Source organism: Salarias fasciatus, unplaced genomic scaffold, assembly GCF_902148845.1.
Source record: "Salarias fasciatus unplaced genomic scaffold, fSalaFa1.1, whole genome shotgun sequence".
NCBI lineage: Eukaryota > Metazoa > Chordata > Actinopteri > Blenniiformes > Blenniidae > Salarias > Salarias fasciatus.
The window spans coordinates 577,076-592,027 of record NW_021941373.1 but is presented as its reverse complement, the minus strand read 5'-3'; the positions used below and the strand labels follow the sequence as shown (position 1 = coordinate 592,027).

Sequence of the window (14,952 nt, the reverse complement as noted above, 5' to 3'; positions counted from 1 at the left end):
GTGAATTCATGCGATCGCATAATCGCGTTTTTCTGGAGGGTCTAACATCCATCCATCCATTTTCTTCTGCTTATCCGGGGCCGGGTCGCAGGGCCAGCAGTCTCAGCAGTGATGCCCAGACTTCCCTGTCCCCAGACTCTTCCTCCAGCTCCTCTGGGAGGATCCCAAGGCGTTCCCAGGCCAGCCGAGAGACATAGTCTCTCCAGAGTGTCCTGAGTCTTCCCCGGGGTCTCCTCCCAGTGGGACATGCCCGGAACACTTCCCGAGGGAGGCGTCCAGGAGGCATCCTAACCAGATGCCCGAGCCACCTCAGCTGGCCCCTCTCGATGCGGAGAAGTAGCGGCTCTACTCTGAGCTCCTCCCTGGTGACTGAGCTCCTCCCCCTGTCTCTAAGGGAGCGCCCAGCCAAGGGAGCCAAGGAAGCGTCTCCGGTGGGCTCACCACCCACCGAGGGAACCGTAGGGGCTGGGTGCAATGTGGATTGGGTGGCAGCCGACAGCTGGGTCTAACATATGGTGGGCAAATGGAAGGATGCTTTGATCCGCGATGAAAGAATTAGGGCACACATTACAGAGTTTGGAAAGACCAAGAAAATAGTCTTTTAATGATTTAAATTACAAGCAAAATAAAACTGCTGAATTCAGACAAAAAGACTGTTAACACAAAACAACCTCTTTACTAAGTCACAACCCAACAAGACTCAACAGCAGCAACAGCTGAGGGTGGGGCCCAGGGGACGGCGCTGCGGGTGGCGTATCCGGTCGGGCCGATAGGGCGGGTCTGTCCAGCCCTGGGAGGATGCTCCTCCACGCCGGTCGTTTTCCGGGCAGTCGCCCAACGGGAGACCAGGAGGAGGAGGAGGAGGAAGGAGGGGGAGGAGGAGGAGGAGGAGGAGGACTCCCGTCCACGTTGGCGGGGGGCTTCCGCGTCGTTGACCGAGTCTTCCTCCTCACCGCTGGAGGCCGGGGTGGTGGAGCGGCTGGAGGAGCTGGCCGATGGGCGCAGCCGACGACCACACGCCTTGCACTTTCCGGCGCCGCGGCTGGCCTTGGCCCCCTGCTGGTGTGCCCTCAGCACCAGGAGCCACACCTGCTGCGGCTCCTGTAGGGGGTTTACTGCTTGTCCTGCTGGAAGTCATCCAGCAGTTTTCCTGCAAAATGAGAAAAGAATGCATGCATCTCATTTCAGTGTAATTCCATTCCAGTACTACGTGTCATTGATGATTGTTCGTCTTGTAGCCTATGTTCTCTGTTTATCCATGAAATGTATGTAGATATGAGAAACTGTCTGTCCTATCTCCTCTTTCTGTCCCCTCGCCTCAACCGGAATAGCAGAAAGCCGCCACCTCTGAGCCTGGTTCTGCAAAGGTTTCTTCCTGTTAAATTCCGTGGCAGCTGTCACCCCCGCTGGGTCTGAAGCTGCTCGTCTGCGTCCCGCTGGTGCTCCTGCTGTCGCTGCTGCTGCTGTCGCTGCATCCACTGCTCCAGCAGCTGCCACTCAGGCAGGAGCTGCTCCAGCTGCTGGTCCCGCTGCTGTCGCTGTGGACAGCTGATTGGAATGGTGAAATGCACCTCAGTGTGTAAGAGAGTCAGAAAGAAGGATCACTGAGGACCGATGTGCTTTTTACTGTGCCTAACCAAGCCACGTGTAATGATGATGGGGGAAATGTGTCTTGTGTGTAAAACACAGTGGCCCTCATTTATCAAACGATCTTTCAAACGGGTGTATATCTGAGCGGTGAGCTCATCGTATGACGGGGCTCGTGCAAGGTTATTATCGTTAACTAAAACTAACTAAGGCCTGACTCACACATCCGCGGTCACTGCGCGGGCACGGGCCGGACGCGTAGATGGCGCGGCGCTGGCGCGGCGCTGGCGCGGCGTGTTCAGGCGTCCCTTTCTCACCAGCGCGGTCTGCGTGAGCGGGTTGTCCGCGGCAACGGGCTACTAATATGTTTGAAGTAATTCCAGAGGCGTTTCGGGAGCGAAAGGATGTTTCTTCCCAAGAGCAGCATCCAGAATCGTGCATCAGCATCGGCAGTCAAAAACACTCAACACAATGCGGCTTCCGTAGCTCCGGCTTAGACCTATAGATATAGATCTCTAGATATGTGTATCTAGACACGCACGCTCCTCTCAACTGCGCCGAATAGTAAATTCAAACGGAACATATATCTGCATATATGACAACGAGGCCCTGTCTTCATTGTTTTCAATGGGACCCGCTCCAAGCCACGGAAAAACAGACGGAGCAGAACACTGGAAAGCCTCTTGTGTAGATCAGTTTGTGAGCAGACATGAGCTCAATACATGCACAGAAAGCCTTGTTGACACGAGATGTGTGTTTATGCCATTGGTTTCAACAGGACGCTGCGCACAGCCCAAGTCCGCGCAGAAAAATAGATTTGATTTCTATTTAGAAACCGCCGCACGGATTTGAACGGGCCACTCGCGGAGCCCACACGTTGTGTGAAAGGACTGATCTGTTTGCATGCAGTTCTGACTTTTCCGCGCAGACACCGTGCAAACCCGGACAGATCCACGCCCGCACAGCCGCGTATGTGTGAATCAGGCCTAAAAAACGAAAACTAAAACTGAAAAAACATTTAACGAAAACTAAATAAAAACTAAAAAGCAAACAAAAAATGATAACTAACTAAAACTTTATTGTGAGTTTACAAAACTACCGTATTGGCCCGAATACAAGACAACTCCGATTATAACACGACCCCTATTTTTCAAAAATCATTTTGGGAAAAACAAAAATAAAAAATGCTGAAGACAATAAGGTCACAAATAAAACAACTTTTTATTATACAATTATTCTAAACTCAAAAACTCACAACTGAGATAACATTTCACGAGATATAAAATGAAAAAATATATTCTCTTTCTCAAAATAAGAAACAATAAGCAACAAATAAGAACCTCAAGGGGTCAAAACTGCATAAGTGATGTTAATAACTTTCCAGGTCCTTCAGCTGAATCAGGCTCTGGTGGTGGACATTCCGTCTTTTTGTCTTTCAGAGACGTATTCACTCACCCTTCTATCAGTCTCTCTGAAGCGTCTCTCAGGACCACGGAAAGCTTTTCTCATAGTGTTAGCATCTGTAGTGTTTTTTCTGTGCTCTCCAATAAGAACGAGGCTCTGCTCCACCAGACCTCCTGGCGGCTTGGCAGTAGTTTGATGACTCTGCTGCGTTGATCACCATCAGTTTAAAGTTGGTATCATAACTTCTCCTCTGCTGTTTGCTCAGTTGTCCAGCGTTCAGCCCCTTTGTTCCAGAGGATCCGCCATTTTTCATCAGATCATTTGATCTCATTTCATCGCTCCACTCGCTCTCTGGTCAGTGATACTTTGGCTCCATCTAGCGGCGCGGATGCGTATTGACCATCTACCGTAAGTCCGTGATTATAACACGACCCCACTTTTGAGGATGCAATTTCTGGAAAAAACATCGTCTTATATTCGGGCCAATACGGTAACTAAAACTAACTTAAAATCTAGACAAAATGCCCTTCGTTTTCGTTTTTCTGAATGTGTTTGTGCAAAAGCCTTTCGGGCTTAAATATAAGTTTAAAGGTATATTCGAGAATTCATACAACATGGCCTATTTGCCATCTTTGGAGCACTGCCATGCGCGGCTCCCTGCATGAGGACTGTGGGAGCACGCACGTCAGCCGCATGTCAGTTTGTTTGTTTACATTCGCGCAACTGGAGCATCGAAGAATGAAAACTGGAATTAAAGGAGAATAGAAAAACACTGTCCAGGTGGAGCATGGATAGGGAGTAGACGCGTCCTGACCAGCTCCTGCACATTGTGTTAAAACACATTTGAGAACTACTTTTGTTGCTTCTTATATGCTCTGAACTTGGTCGGTAAGGTTCACGGCATGACTGGGAAAGGCAGTAAACGCCAGGATCGAGCAGAGAGGGCTCGGCAGACACGGACTACAGAGATGGCTAAAGCTAACCCGCGATCACCACCTGGTAGCAGCGACGACAACGCGGAGGAAGGCGAGCCGTCCCTCTCATCTGTGGTGAGGTTGATTGAAACATTTCGAAACGACTCGTTCCTCTATGGACACTCTCCAGTCCTCCGTTGATTCATTTGGCTCTCGTCTCACGGATGTTGAATCCTCACTTCAAGATATAGATAACAGGGTCAGTGAGCTTGAGGCCAAATGTGAAGCGCTGGGGAAAAGCAACGCCATGCTCCTCTAAAACTGAAGACCTGGAGTCTAGAAGCAGATGCCAAAATCTGAGGATTTTAGGCATCCCAGAAAATATTGAGGGGACTCAGATAACGTCATTCATGTCTGACTTTTTTTCTGAGCTGCTGGGGATCAAAAGCTCCGGGGCCGTGCCAATGTTGGATATTGCCCACCGCTCCCTGGCTGCCAAGCCCAAGGCGGGAGCCCCTCCGCGCCCACTGATCGTCAAGGTGCATCATTTTCACATTAAGCAACAGATCCTCCACCTTGCAAGGGAGAAAGCCCCCCTGCTTTTCCGTGGCCATCAGATGCGCATCTATCCGGATTTTACTGTGGGTGTTGCTAAGCAGAGAGCCGTTTTTCAGTTTCAAAGTATCAGACGAGCAACAGAGTCACGTTATATGAAGGGAGTGCTATAAACAAGATACAGGCAAGGGTGGAAGCACTACAAATCTTTTCACCACCTAAAACAGCGGCGCAAACTGCAGCAGGGAGTTTATAAAGCTGCGCGCATTACTGTCTGTCAGAGTAGAAAAAGAGTGAGAAAATGTATATTGAGTTGATATACTGTTTTCTTGTGCAGGTGGTTGAGGCTGTTCAGAAAAGAAATTGCTACAGGAACAAAAGGAGAGGGTATGTAAAGCTGATGTTTGTATTTGTTTCTTAATCTAAGCACTTTATTTCGTTCTTTCTTTGTTCTTATATAAATGCTGCTCTTACAAGGGGTTGTCATATTTTGTTCTTTGGTAATGTTTCTGTGGATTTGTTAGAAAGGGGAAGAAAATCTGTATTTGCAAATCATGTAGGATTGCTGGCTGTGGAACCTTATCAAGCAACAATTAACTATGCGAAATATCCTGTTTGTGTTAAAACAGTAGCCCTGATCAATGGAAAAAGAAATGGTGATCAGACCAGTTGCTGAAACATGGAGTGCCATGTGTGTCTCCAAACAACACACCAATAAATCCCATTTTGAAACCAGGAACAAAGAAGTACAGATTTGCACAGGATCCGAGGAATAAAAAAAAAAGACAGCGTCATTCCTTTAACTCCGGTTGTACCAGATGTTAATGCTATTTTAGTATCAATAGCAGCCAGAGTGAAATGGTACACAGTTGTGGATTTGTGTTCTGCTGTACACAGGAATACATAGGATTTGTTTAGTTTCACCTTCTGTGACCAACAATATCGCTTTACAAGATTAACGCTTGGGTTTTTTTTCTTTTTTGGACAGTCCGACTGTCTAAGCTGCAGCTGTGAGACAGCAGCTTTCAAAGCTGACATTACCTGCTGACTCGGTTTTGTTTGGCGTACATCAGCAACATCATCATTATTGTCTCTTATACAGAAAATTGAATTTGAGTTTATAAAAATTGTTAACCTGATATTCTGATTTTATTGCAGGCTGTGTCTACGCTTCCTGATTAAGTTTGTGTGACTTTATTTTGAATATTTAGAATGAGACTCTGTCTTTGAATGATTTTACTATTCATTCATACCTTTTCTTGTATTTTATACACTTTATAAAAACCTTCGCTCCTTTTGAGTTTTTTTTATATCAATATATTAGAATTTGGGTGGATGTGAAGGTTTTCCACTGATCACGTTAACTGGGAAATATTAGAGAATTTCACAATGCTTATCACAAAGGACACGACATGTTTCAAAGTTTTGAGAGCAGTAACTTACAATTTCAAGTTAGGAGCAGATTTGGTTATCTTCAGGTCACAAACCGCACAAATGCGCGGTGGACAAACGGTGGACAAATGGCAAGGGGAGGGGTTTATTGGGGCCATAAATCTTACAGTTTGACATATAATATCGAACTAGGTTTTTTTACGAGGAAGGAAGAAAGCTATTCTTCTTTTTATAAAGCGGCAGCTCTCAGAGTCTGAACTGAGCCCTCACCTCATTAATCTGCCTCCTGCAGCGATCACAGGTCAATGGACAATCGTCTGGTGTCTGGTGGGCGACCGTGGGCCCCTCTGTCCAGAGCTCTGGGTTTATTTTAGGTGGCTCAGGCAGGAGGAAGGGGAGAGGAGAGCAGCTGTTGAGTTGCCTTAAAAGATTGAACATTATACATTAAAAAAAGAAAAAGTAAACTTCAATTACCTCTCAGGGGTGAAGAAATGTCTCTCACTTCTGAAGAAGGAACGTTATTCCGCGTACATTTTTTGGTCTCATTCAGAGAAATAACACCACTCCACCGGAGGTTTAACATTTTCACATGGTTTTTATTCACTCAGAGGATTACAGGTTATAACTCAAAACTGATAAAAAGGTAAATTATTTAAAAAAAGAAGAAATCAAAGAGAACTGATTTTGGGTTGGTTCTTCCTGTCTCAAATTTCAGACATGTATTATTTGAACACTGTCAATTTAAGTGAGTGGTTTTTAGTTTTGCTGCTCATAATAATCTGTTGTTAGATTAAAGTTGGTGTCTGGATGACATCTACCTCGGAGGTCAACTCTCTCCAGATTTCAGAAGCTTATCACCCAAAGAGCTCCGAATGGTTCTCTGAGTGAGAGCGAGCACCACCCACCAGAAAACAGGGTCTACTGATAGACTCCGCTCCCACGGACATGTCCTCTGATGCTGTGCACCTGTTTCGTTACCACGGAAACCAACCACAGCCTCAGGTCTCAAAAAAAAAAAAAAAAAAAAAAAGAGAGAGAAGAGAGAAGGAAAAAAACATTGTCAAGAAAAAAACAACACATGCAAGCAGCCCATGTGAGAGCAAGTGAGTTCTTCAGGTCCAGATCAACCACTCAGGACGAAATACAACCTGGTGAGGTTCCATACGGTTCAACTCCTGCTGCAAACCACATCCTGCCTCACCTTGGTGCTGAAAAAGCTAACTTTTGCAAAAGCTATTAAGCTGGATTACAATCACAAAAAAAATATCTCAACAGTTAAACACAGTCAGCCTGAGTGGAGCAGATGATAACATATGATTAAATGAGCACACATGATATGACTTAAAAAATAAATGAAAAAGGAGTAAAAAGGGTAAAAAGGGAGATTAAAAAAAGGACATCCACCGTGGTCCAGTATACGGCAAAACACTTTTTTTTTCTCCACGGTCTTCAGAAGGAAAAGGAACCTTGTTCCACTGTCTGTAGGAACGTGATCAGATTCATCATTTCTGGAAAAAGCTCATAAAAAACCATCTGGTCTTCACAGCAGGAAGGTTCAGAGGACCGACTTCATCCCTCCACTGCACTCCGCTCAGCGTCCGCCCGGTCTGCCGGTCTGCCCCCTGCTGGCCTGCAGAGACATGACGACACAGGAGTGAGGAGAGTCTGGCTCCACCCAGAGCTCCAGAGCATCAGCAGAGAGGAGAACAGTACCTTACAGTACAGCCACAGCGCCCCCTGCAGCAGCAGCAGAGACAGCGGCACCACCACCCATCTGACCACCACAGCTGTTGGATCTGAACACACAGAGAACAATCAGCGTCTGTCTGAGGACTGCTGGGAGTGAGACCATCAGAGTCCTCCATCTGGGCTCCCTCTTGGTCTGGATCAGGTCTGGGTGGCGCTATAGAGACCAAACCCCTCCAGACATGTCTGTCCCTTCCATCTTCCTCCAGCTCTGCTGGCTGGACTCCAAGTCTCTCCCAGACCAAAGCAGAGAGTCCTGGACCCCTCGGGGCCTCCTCCCAGTGGGACCTCCTGCTGGACCTCTAAAGGGGGGAAAACCCACACATGTTCTCTGAAGGGTGGAGTAAAGGAGGAGTCAGCTTCTTCTTACCGAACACAGACAGAGACAGCAGGCGGCTCTCTGAGGAGAAGTTGTGTCCAAAAACATGGAGGTGATAAACACAGCTGTAGTTTCCCCGGTGGGCGGGCTCTGCGGCAGGAAACAGGAAGTGTGCAGAGTGATTGACGGCCGGCTGGGTGGAGTTGTAGGAGGTGTTGGAGGAGGTGAAGGTGAGCTGGAAGGAGCCTCCTGGGTACTGTGGCTGGATGGAGCAGCTGATGGTGAAGGTGGAGCCCCAGACCACCTGGAGCCCCTGCTGCTGGGCCTCAGAGACCCCGAGCATGGGGGAGGAGGACGACACGGAGAGGACTGGATGGAGCAGCAGGTCTGGAACACACACACACACACACACACACACACACACGCGTCATTCACAGAACTTTAACTCTGATTGTGGTGAGTGAGGAACACCACTGATGAACTTACCTGAGCAGGTCAGATTACTGCTGGAGTAACTTTCATAGAGATATGAACACTTCATGAAATCAGACCCAGACTGAAAGCAGTCCTCCATGATCACCACTGTAAGTGTGGAGTTGACTGGAAATGTCTGATCTGCAGACACGGCAGAGCCGCAGTGAAGTTGTGAACAAAAAACAGCTGCTTTCTCCAAAGACCACCACTGGATATATGTTGGTCTCCAAACTCCAGAGCTTATGATCTGCAGAGAACCTGCACAGCGACTGTTTTCTCCCACCAGCCTGGTTTCAGGAAACCCTGAACGAAGAGAAGAGAGAGAGGATGGAGTGAGAGTGAAGAGAAGAGCAGTGGAAGCTGCAGCTCCTCTTCTACCTGAGCAGGTGAGTCCAGCAGCTTTACCAGGTGAGCAGCTGCTTCTAGCTGAGCCTGAACTTCTACAGTCCAGCAGAGCAGACTCATGGCCTCCACACTGGAACTCTGGGCTCCACCTGGGAGTCTGCACGTCTCCATAGAGCGCCCCCTGCAGGACCGAAGGAGCCCCGCAGCCCAGCTCCCGACACACCACCTGTGCATCCTGCAGGTCCAGGTCTGCTTCACACACTGAGGACCAGGTCTGGTCAGACGGGTTAGTCTTCACCTGCAGTCTGCCTGAACAACGACTGGATCCATTCAGCAGCCGCACCCCGTCTGAACACAGGACAGGAGGTCACTGCAGCTACAGCCTCAGAAAACACTGTATCTACAACCAGAAACACTGTAGCTACACTCTCACAGGACAGAAGACAGGATCACAACACAAAACATGTTTTCACAACAGTTTTTTTTCCTGACAGTGAAACTGAGGACAACTGGGATGGAAACATCACACACACACACACACACACACACACACACACTTTCATCTGGTCCTCTTGTTGTTTTGTGTCTATTCTTTATTTCTCTCCTGCTGAGTCTTTATTTAATTCTCCTTTTGATAAATGAATCTGTTTTTTTAACTTGACTCCACAGAAACATGACAGCCTGTGTGTCTGAGCTGCTGGTTTATGTGAACAGATGGAAAATAAAAACCTTGACTCTTTCCTGACTGATCCATCCTGATGTCATGCTAGAAGCTTTCTGTCTGAACTCACCATGTGGAGAACATGCAGTTCATGAAACCTCACTGGTCTTACCTGAGCAGCTGAGATTAATGGAAGAGGAAGAATCAGAGGAGAAGAAGCAATTCTTCAAATCTGACAGAGGCTGGGAACATCGAGGGTTGACCCTCCACACAGCTCTGCCTGATGACTCAGATGTTGTATTGATGGAAACAGCAGAGCCACAGTCCAGACGTTCACAGACTGCAGTTAATAACTTCAGGTTCCAGCGATAGTCGTCCACTGGTCTCCATTCTCCGAGGCGTTTCAGCTCCAGTCCACCTGAACAGCCAGAGCTTCCTCCCACCAACCTGACCTCACCATCAGCCTCTGAGCAAAGAGCACAAAGTCAGCAAGAACAAGGTTCTCTTTCTGTCTTCATCTCTGAGGACTGTCTTTACCAGCTGGACGGTTTCTGTCTTCCAGATGGACTCCTGAGGGGAGACAGAGACAGAGTTCAGGACTCATCAGGTTTCAGTGATTCTCACTTCCCATCATGCAGCTTGAGTTCAGAGTCGACATTCCAGTGAAATATGTTTGATCTGAAGATGAGCTGAAAGTAAGAAGAGTCCAGCTCAGGTCAGGAGCATCCAGACTGGGCCAGCAGAGGTCAAAGGTCGAGAATTAGATTATTTCTAAAAGCAAATCTAACAAACCGAGTCTGACCTGAAGTCTTAAAGTGTGGGACAGAAAACTCCACATTTCAGTTTGGAATTGACACCGAGGCTCCGTTTTCACCACTTTTCAGGAGGAAACTCATCGCTGTTTGTGTTTGTTGTTGTCGTCCGTCTCCTGAGCAGAGCAGAAGCCCTGTCCACCCGGCCGTGCTGTGCATGTGCAGCAGCAGAGTTTCCCCAGTCCACCAGGAGACGCTGTCTCCTTTCCTGTCCTCTACCAGGAGACACAGCCCAGTGTTTTCAACAACTTCCACCCTGGAAGCCATTTCCAAAAACTGCTGTTTTCAGAGACTCTGAGCATCGTTGTCATGGAAACAGAAACCCCAAAACACAACTAGACTAGTGTTTTATTCATGAATGCAAAACTTTTCCAAAACTAAAACTCCAGAACGATTTGTGTCCTCTTGAAACGTTGTTGTATAAACGGGACCAGAGAAACTAGATCTGGGAATAAGTCTGAAAACCATGACGTGGTTCAGCTCTTAGGCAGGTTTTGGAGTCACAGCAGGTTCGTTTTGTGCTGGTTTGGGGTTTTTCTCAGGACTGGGATGGTATCGACATGACGATCAGCTGTCTGTCTCTGCTAATTGGTAAATTCCCAAAAGAGATGAAAACGGCTGGAGTCATTCCACTGGACAGAACTGGAGACACCAGATCAATAAAACAGGCCCGTTTCTTTACTCCCAGTTTTCCAGAACCACAGAAAAAGTTTTCACTGGATGAATCTACTGACAAACACAAGCTGCTGTGTGGAAGTCACCATGGATCCAGATCACAGAGATCCACATCACTGCATGAACAGAGTCCATGGAGAGAACCAGCAGCTCCACACACACAGAGAATGAAGCAGTTCTAGAATTAGGGCGACCAGATGTCCCGCTTTGTGCCAGACAATCCCACATTTTAAATACTTAAATACTAACTGTATTTAGGGCAAGTAAGGACAATCTTCCAAAACATATACAACTTTTATTTTCTAAAAGAGTAGGAGTCGGGCATAATTTACCACATAGACATACTTTTAAAGTTAGATGGGCAAATAATAAACAGAAAAGATTCTGTCCTTCTGTTCAAGGGGTAAAATTGTGGAACAAACTGGGAAGACACCTCAAGGAATGTCCAAATAGGAAATTATTTAAAAAGGTAATGAAACAAACGATGTTTGAAAAATACACTAAGGAGAATGATTTTAGTTTATCAAAAAGGAAGTGTGTTATTAACTGTACTGAGAATATAACTGTGTTATAATGAAGGCTGTAATAACTTTAAAGAGTTTCAGTGAGGAGGGGTGGGAGACAATAAGTTTTACTTCATCCCACTCCCTTTCCAGCTGATATAAATGTGCTTTGTTCTTGTATTGTGTTGATTTGGATTGTAATGAATTTTTGTTTACTGCTGAGCACTTCCAATGAAATTCTGCTCGAAACAAAACCAACAAACAAACAATACTTTTCACACGTCCCGCATATTGAGATAATGTCCCTCATTGACAGCGGCACTTGATTTTTTGAAACGCAGTCTCACTGAGGCTATAATGTGGCGCTGATCAAACAGCTGTGGTCTGTGGTCGGGACAGAGCCGTCCTCAGGGGGCGGGGCTAGCTCTGGGGTCATCTGTCAATCAAGCCAGACGTGGGTGCATGCCCGCTGCCCGACCCGCCCCGGTGCCTGACCCCCCCCCCCCCGCTGCCCACCCCCGCCCAGCTGCCCCGACTCCAGCCCGCTGCCTGACCCCTCCCCGCTGCCCCGACCCCGCCCCACTGCCTGACCCCGCCCCGCTGATCGACCCCGCCCCGCCCCCCGACCCCGCCCCGCCACAAACAACAACAGCGTGGCTTCGGCTGCAGCAGCAGACATGGAGGAAAAAGATAATGCAGCTACAACAAAGAGTGGGAAACCATTCAGTCCTCCTGGTCAGACCAGTGCAGGGCCACTGCACCAGAGTGTTCTGTGATGCTCGTCAGAGCAATGTTTCTCTTGGAGGTCAATATGATGTGAGACACCAACAGTCCGAGATGCACTAAAAACGTGTGGCTCAAAAGAGCAGTTCCCATTCCATGAATACGTTCCTGCTGAAACCCAAACAACTGGAACAGATAAAGTGACAGCAGCTGAACTAACGAGCGTCTGACAGGATGTACAACACTCCGTCCATACAGGTCAGAACACTGGCAGTGAGCTGCAGGACGTCTTATCTGAATATGAGCTTCAGTATTGTTCTGTCAGAACAAACACTTTAATAGTGTGGTGTTTGTGTTTTATATCTTTTTGTGCCTTCAGTACCACAATGTGGCGCTGCACAGAAAATAACAGGTTAGTACATCATTTAAAATCCATTTGGTAGAGCTCTAACTAGACTGCTGTTCTGAACTGCAGGAGTGAGGTGAGCTCCTTGCAGCATTGTTTTGTTCAGATTGTTGGGTTTGATTTGTTGAGCCTGGAGGTGAATGGAGCTTCTTCAGGAGCCTCATCTTGTACTGGAATATGTGGTTCATTATTGTTCAGAACAAACACTTTAATGTTGTGGTGTTTGGAGTTGAGCGAAGGTTTTGTTGTGATCTTACATGAACCTGGGAAAGTTGCATTAAAAAATGCATCATATACTTGAGCAGAATACAGTTAGGTTTTTTTTAAATGAATTACTGAAGACAACCACGACATCTCGGTGTCCCACATCGTCCCACTCAGATATCGTCTCTGTCCCACATGTGGTAAACTGGGATCTGGTCACCCTCGAGTTCACTGATCTGAAAAAAAGCATTGGACTCAATAAATCATGAAATATTCATCAATAAACTGGAGTTCTGCTGTCGGGGGCGTGGCTTCACACTGGAGGAAAAGTTACTGAAGCAACAGACAACAGTTTGTCAGAACGGGGGATTTTCAGTCTTCATGCTTGGACACTGCTTGTGGTGTCCACCAGGGGTCAGTATTGGGACCAAAACTCTTTATTCCAGACATGACAGTTGTTCTCAGTCACTCTGGTTCATTCCTCACATCACTTTTTAATTTTGCACAGCAGTTAACGCATTTCTCAAAACGAGTAAAAAAAGTTAAACCGAGTAGAAAACCTGCCAAAACGTGTTTCTTGCTCCAAGCGGACAGTTCATTCCTCAAAAGCAGGTTTTCCTGCTGCTTATCAGAGCACATCAGCCTTCACAGGGCCCAGCCACCTTCACTGCTTCACCCTGCAGACTCCATTACCCATACTGCCCTGGGCTTCATGCCTGCTTCAAGCTGCCTGCAGTAAACATGGCAGTCCAGCCACAGCGTGTGGAACCGGAGCTCTTCAGCTCAGAAAATACAATGAAAGCAGCTGAGGACTGTCCACAAGCAGTGGACACTTGTTAGAAGGAAGAGAAACTGCTGCTGTGATGAGAACAAATGACTGAATGTTGAGGAGGCTGAACTGACTGCTGAGCAGCAGGAAACAGTCCTGAGAGAAATGCTCCAAAGCCACTGAGAGAAGCTGTCATGAAGGAGCTAAAACCTGTAAAATACTGCAGTTTATCTAGTTTTCTGATGACACAGATATTTTCTGTCCTGGGAGAATTTAGAGCAGCTCTCAGAGGAAATCAACTCAGAACTGAACACATTCAAGAAGAGCTTTGATTCAAACAAACTCTCAGTAAATTCTGCTGTTTGGAAGTCATGAGGGGAATTACATTCAGACTGCAGGGCTTGATGCTCAATTCAGAATTTTTTGTGAAATCCAATTTTTTTGCGAGTTTGTTCACATTTACAATAAAAAGCGACTTGTATGTGATCTCCTGTCTGAACTGAAATACCACCCAAAAGTGTCCCGCATGCGCAGAAGAGGACAGAACGTCACACAGGAACCCACAAACAACATACAGAGTCTGCAGCTTTTCAAGTGTCGATTAGTTATTTAAGAACTGATCAAACATGCATTTTTACAACTGAACAAACTGAACATTGAGCAATCATTTGAGCACGGAGAGAGAGAGAGAGAGAGAGAGGAGAGAGAGAGAGAGAGGGAGAGAGAGAGAGAGAGAGGAAGAGAGAGGGAGAGAGAGAGAGACAGAGGGAGAGAGAGAGACAGAGAGAGAGGGAGAGAGAGGGAGGGAGAGAGGGAGGGAGAGAGAGAGAGTGAGAGGGAGAGAGTGAGAGAGAGATTTTTTTTAATTTTTAAAGGGGAACGGTCGTTTTTACAATCTGGACCTTATTTCACATTCGTCACAACAACATTTACTCACCCGTTTGACTTTCGTGTGATTTGCAGTTGGTTCGGAGATAATTAGATGCTCCCATATCCATATAACGGCAGTGGGCAGGGCACCGACATGCAAGCCGTTACAGACCGCTCTTTTCTCTTGTGGGGTGGTAGATGCATGTAAATTTATTAAGACAGCATCACTTAGCGCTATTGGGAAGTCTGTAAACCGGCTAGATTGAGCAACTCTCCGGGAGCGCTGAAGCGATGATGTCATCACACTGCGCCATGGCGCACATTCATTCTGTTTGTTTACATGGAAGCAGCGTCTCTGCTCTGCAGTCAGACCACGGCATCTCGATCGGCTTTTTTAGTCAGTCAGAGTTTATTTTCAGCTGGTTGTAACTTTGGTACAATGGTTCCAGTGTGCATATATCCTGCTGTGAAAGTAAAATGACCAGCTGGACGTCACTGAGCTCACAGGCTCCCACTTCGTAACCGGGATTTATTGAAGCTATGGCTAATAGCGCTCAACACGGACCCCAGCATCAAAGTTCCAACTTTACCAC

The 14,952-nt window shown here is 47.0% G+C and overlaps 1 protein-coding gene and 1 long non-coding RNA gene across 2 annotated transcripts; both read right to left on the bottom strand.

Moving 5' to 3' along the window:
• Positions 1-6,925: 6,925 nt before the first annotated feature.
• On the bottom strand, positions 6,926-8,048 carry LOC115384921 (uncharacterized). The gene is made up of 3 exons (XR_003931001.1): positions 7,969-8,048; positions 7,566-7,648; positions 6,926-7,482 (listed from the first exon to the last, which is right to left on the bottom strand). It is a non-coding gene; the product is annotated as an uncharacterized LOC115384921 (long non-coding RNA).
• A 296-nt stretch (positions 8,049-8,344) lies between these two features.
• Positions 8,345-9,846, bottom strand: LOC115384890 (scavenger receptor cysteine-rich type 1 protein M130-like; the record flags this gene model as incomplete). Its single annotated transcript, XM_030087063.1, has 3 exons — positions 8,345-8,694; positions 8,770-9,084; positions 9,735-9,846. Coding segments are annotated over 3 exons (777 nt in total), but the record flags the coding sequence as incomplete, so codon positions are not given.
• Between the last annotated feature and the right edge of the window lie 5,106 nt (positions 9,847-14,952).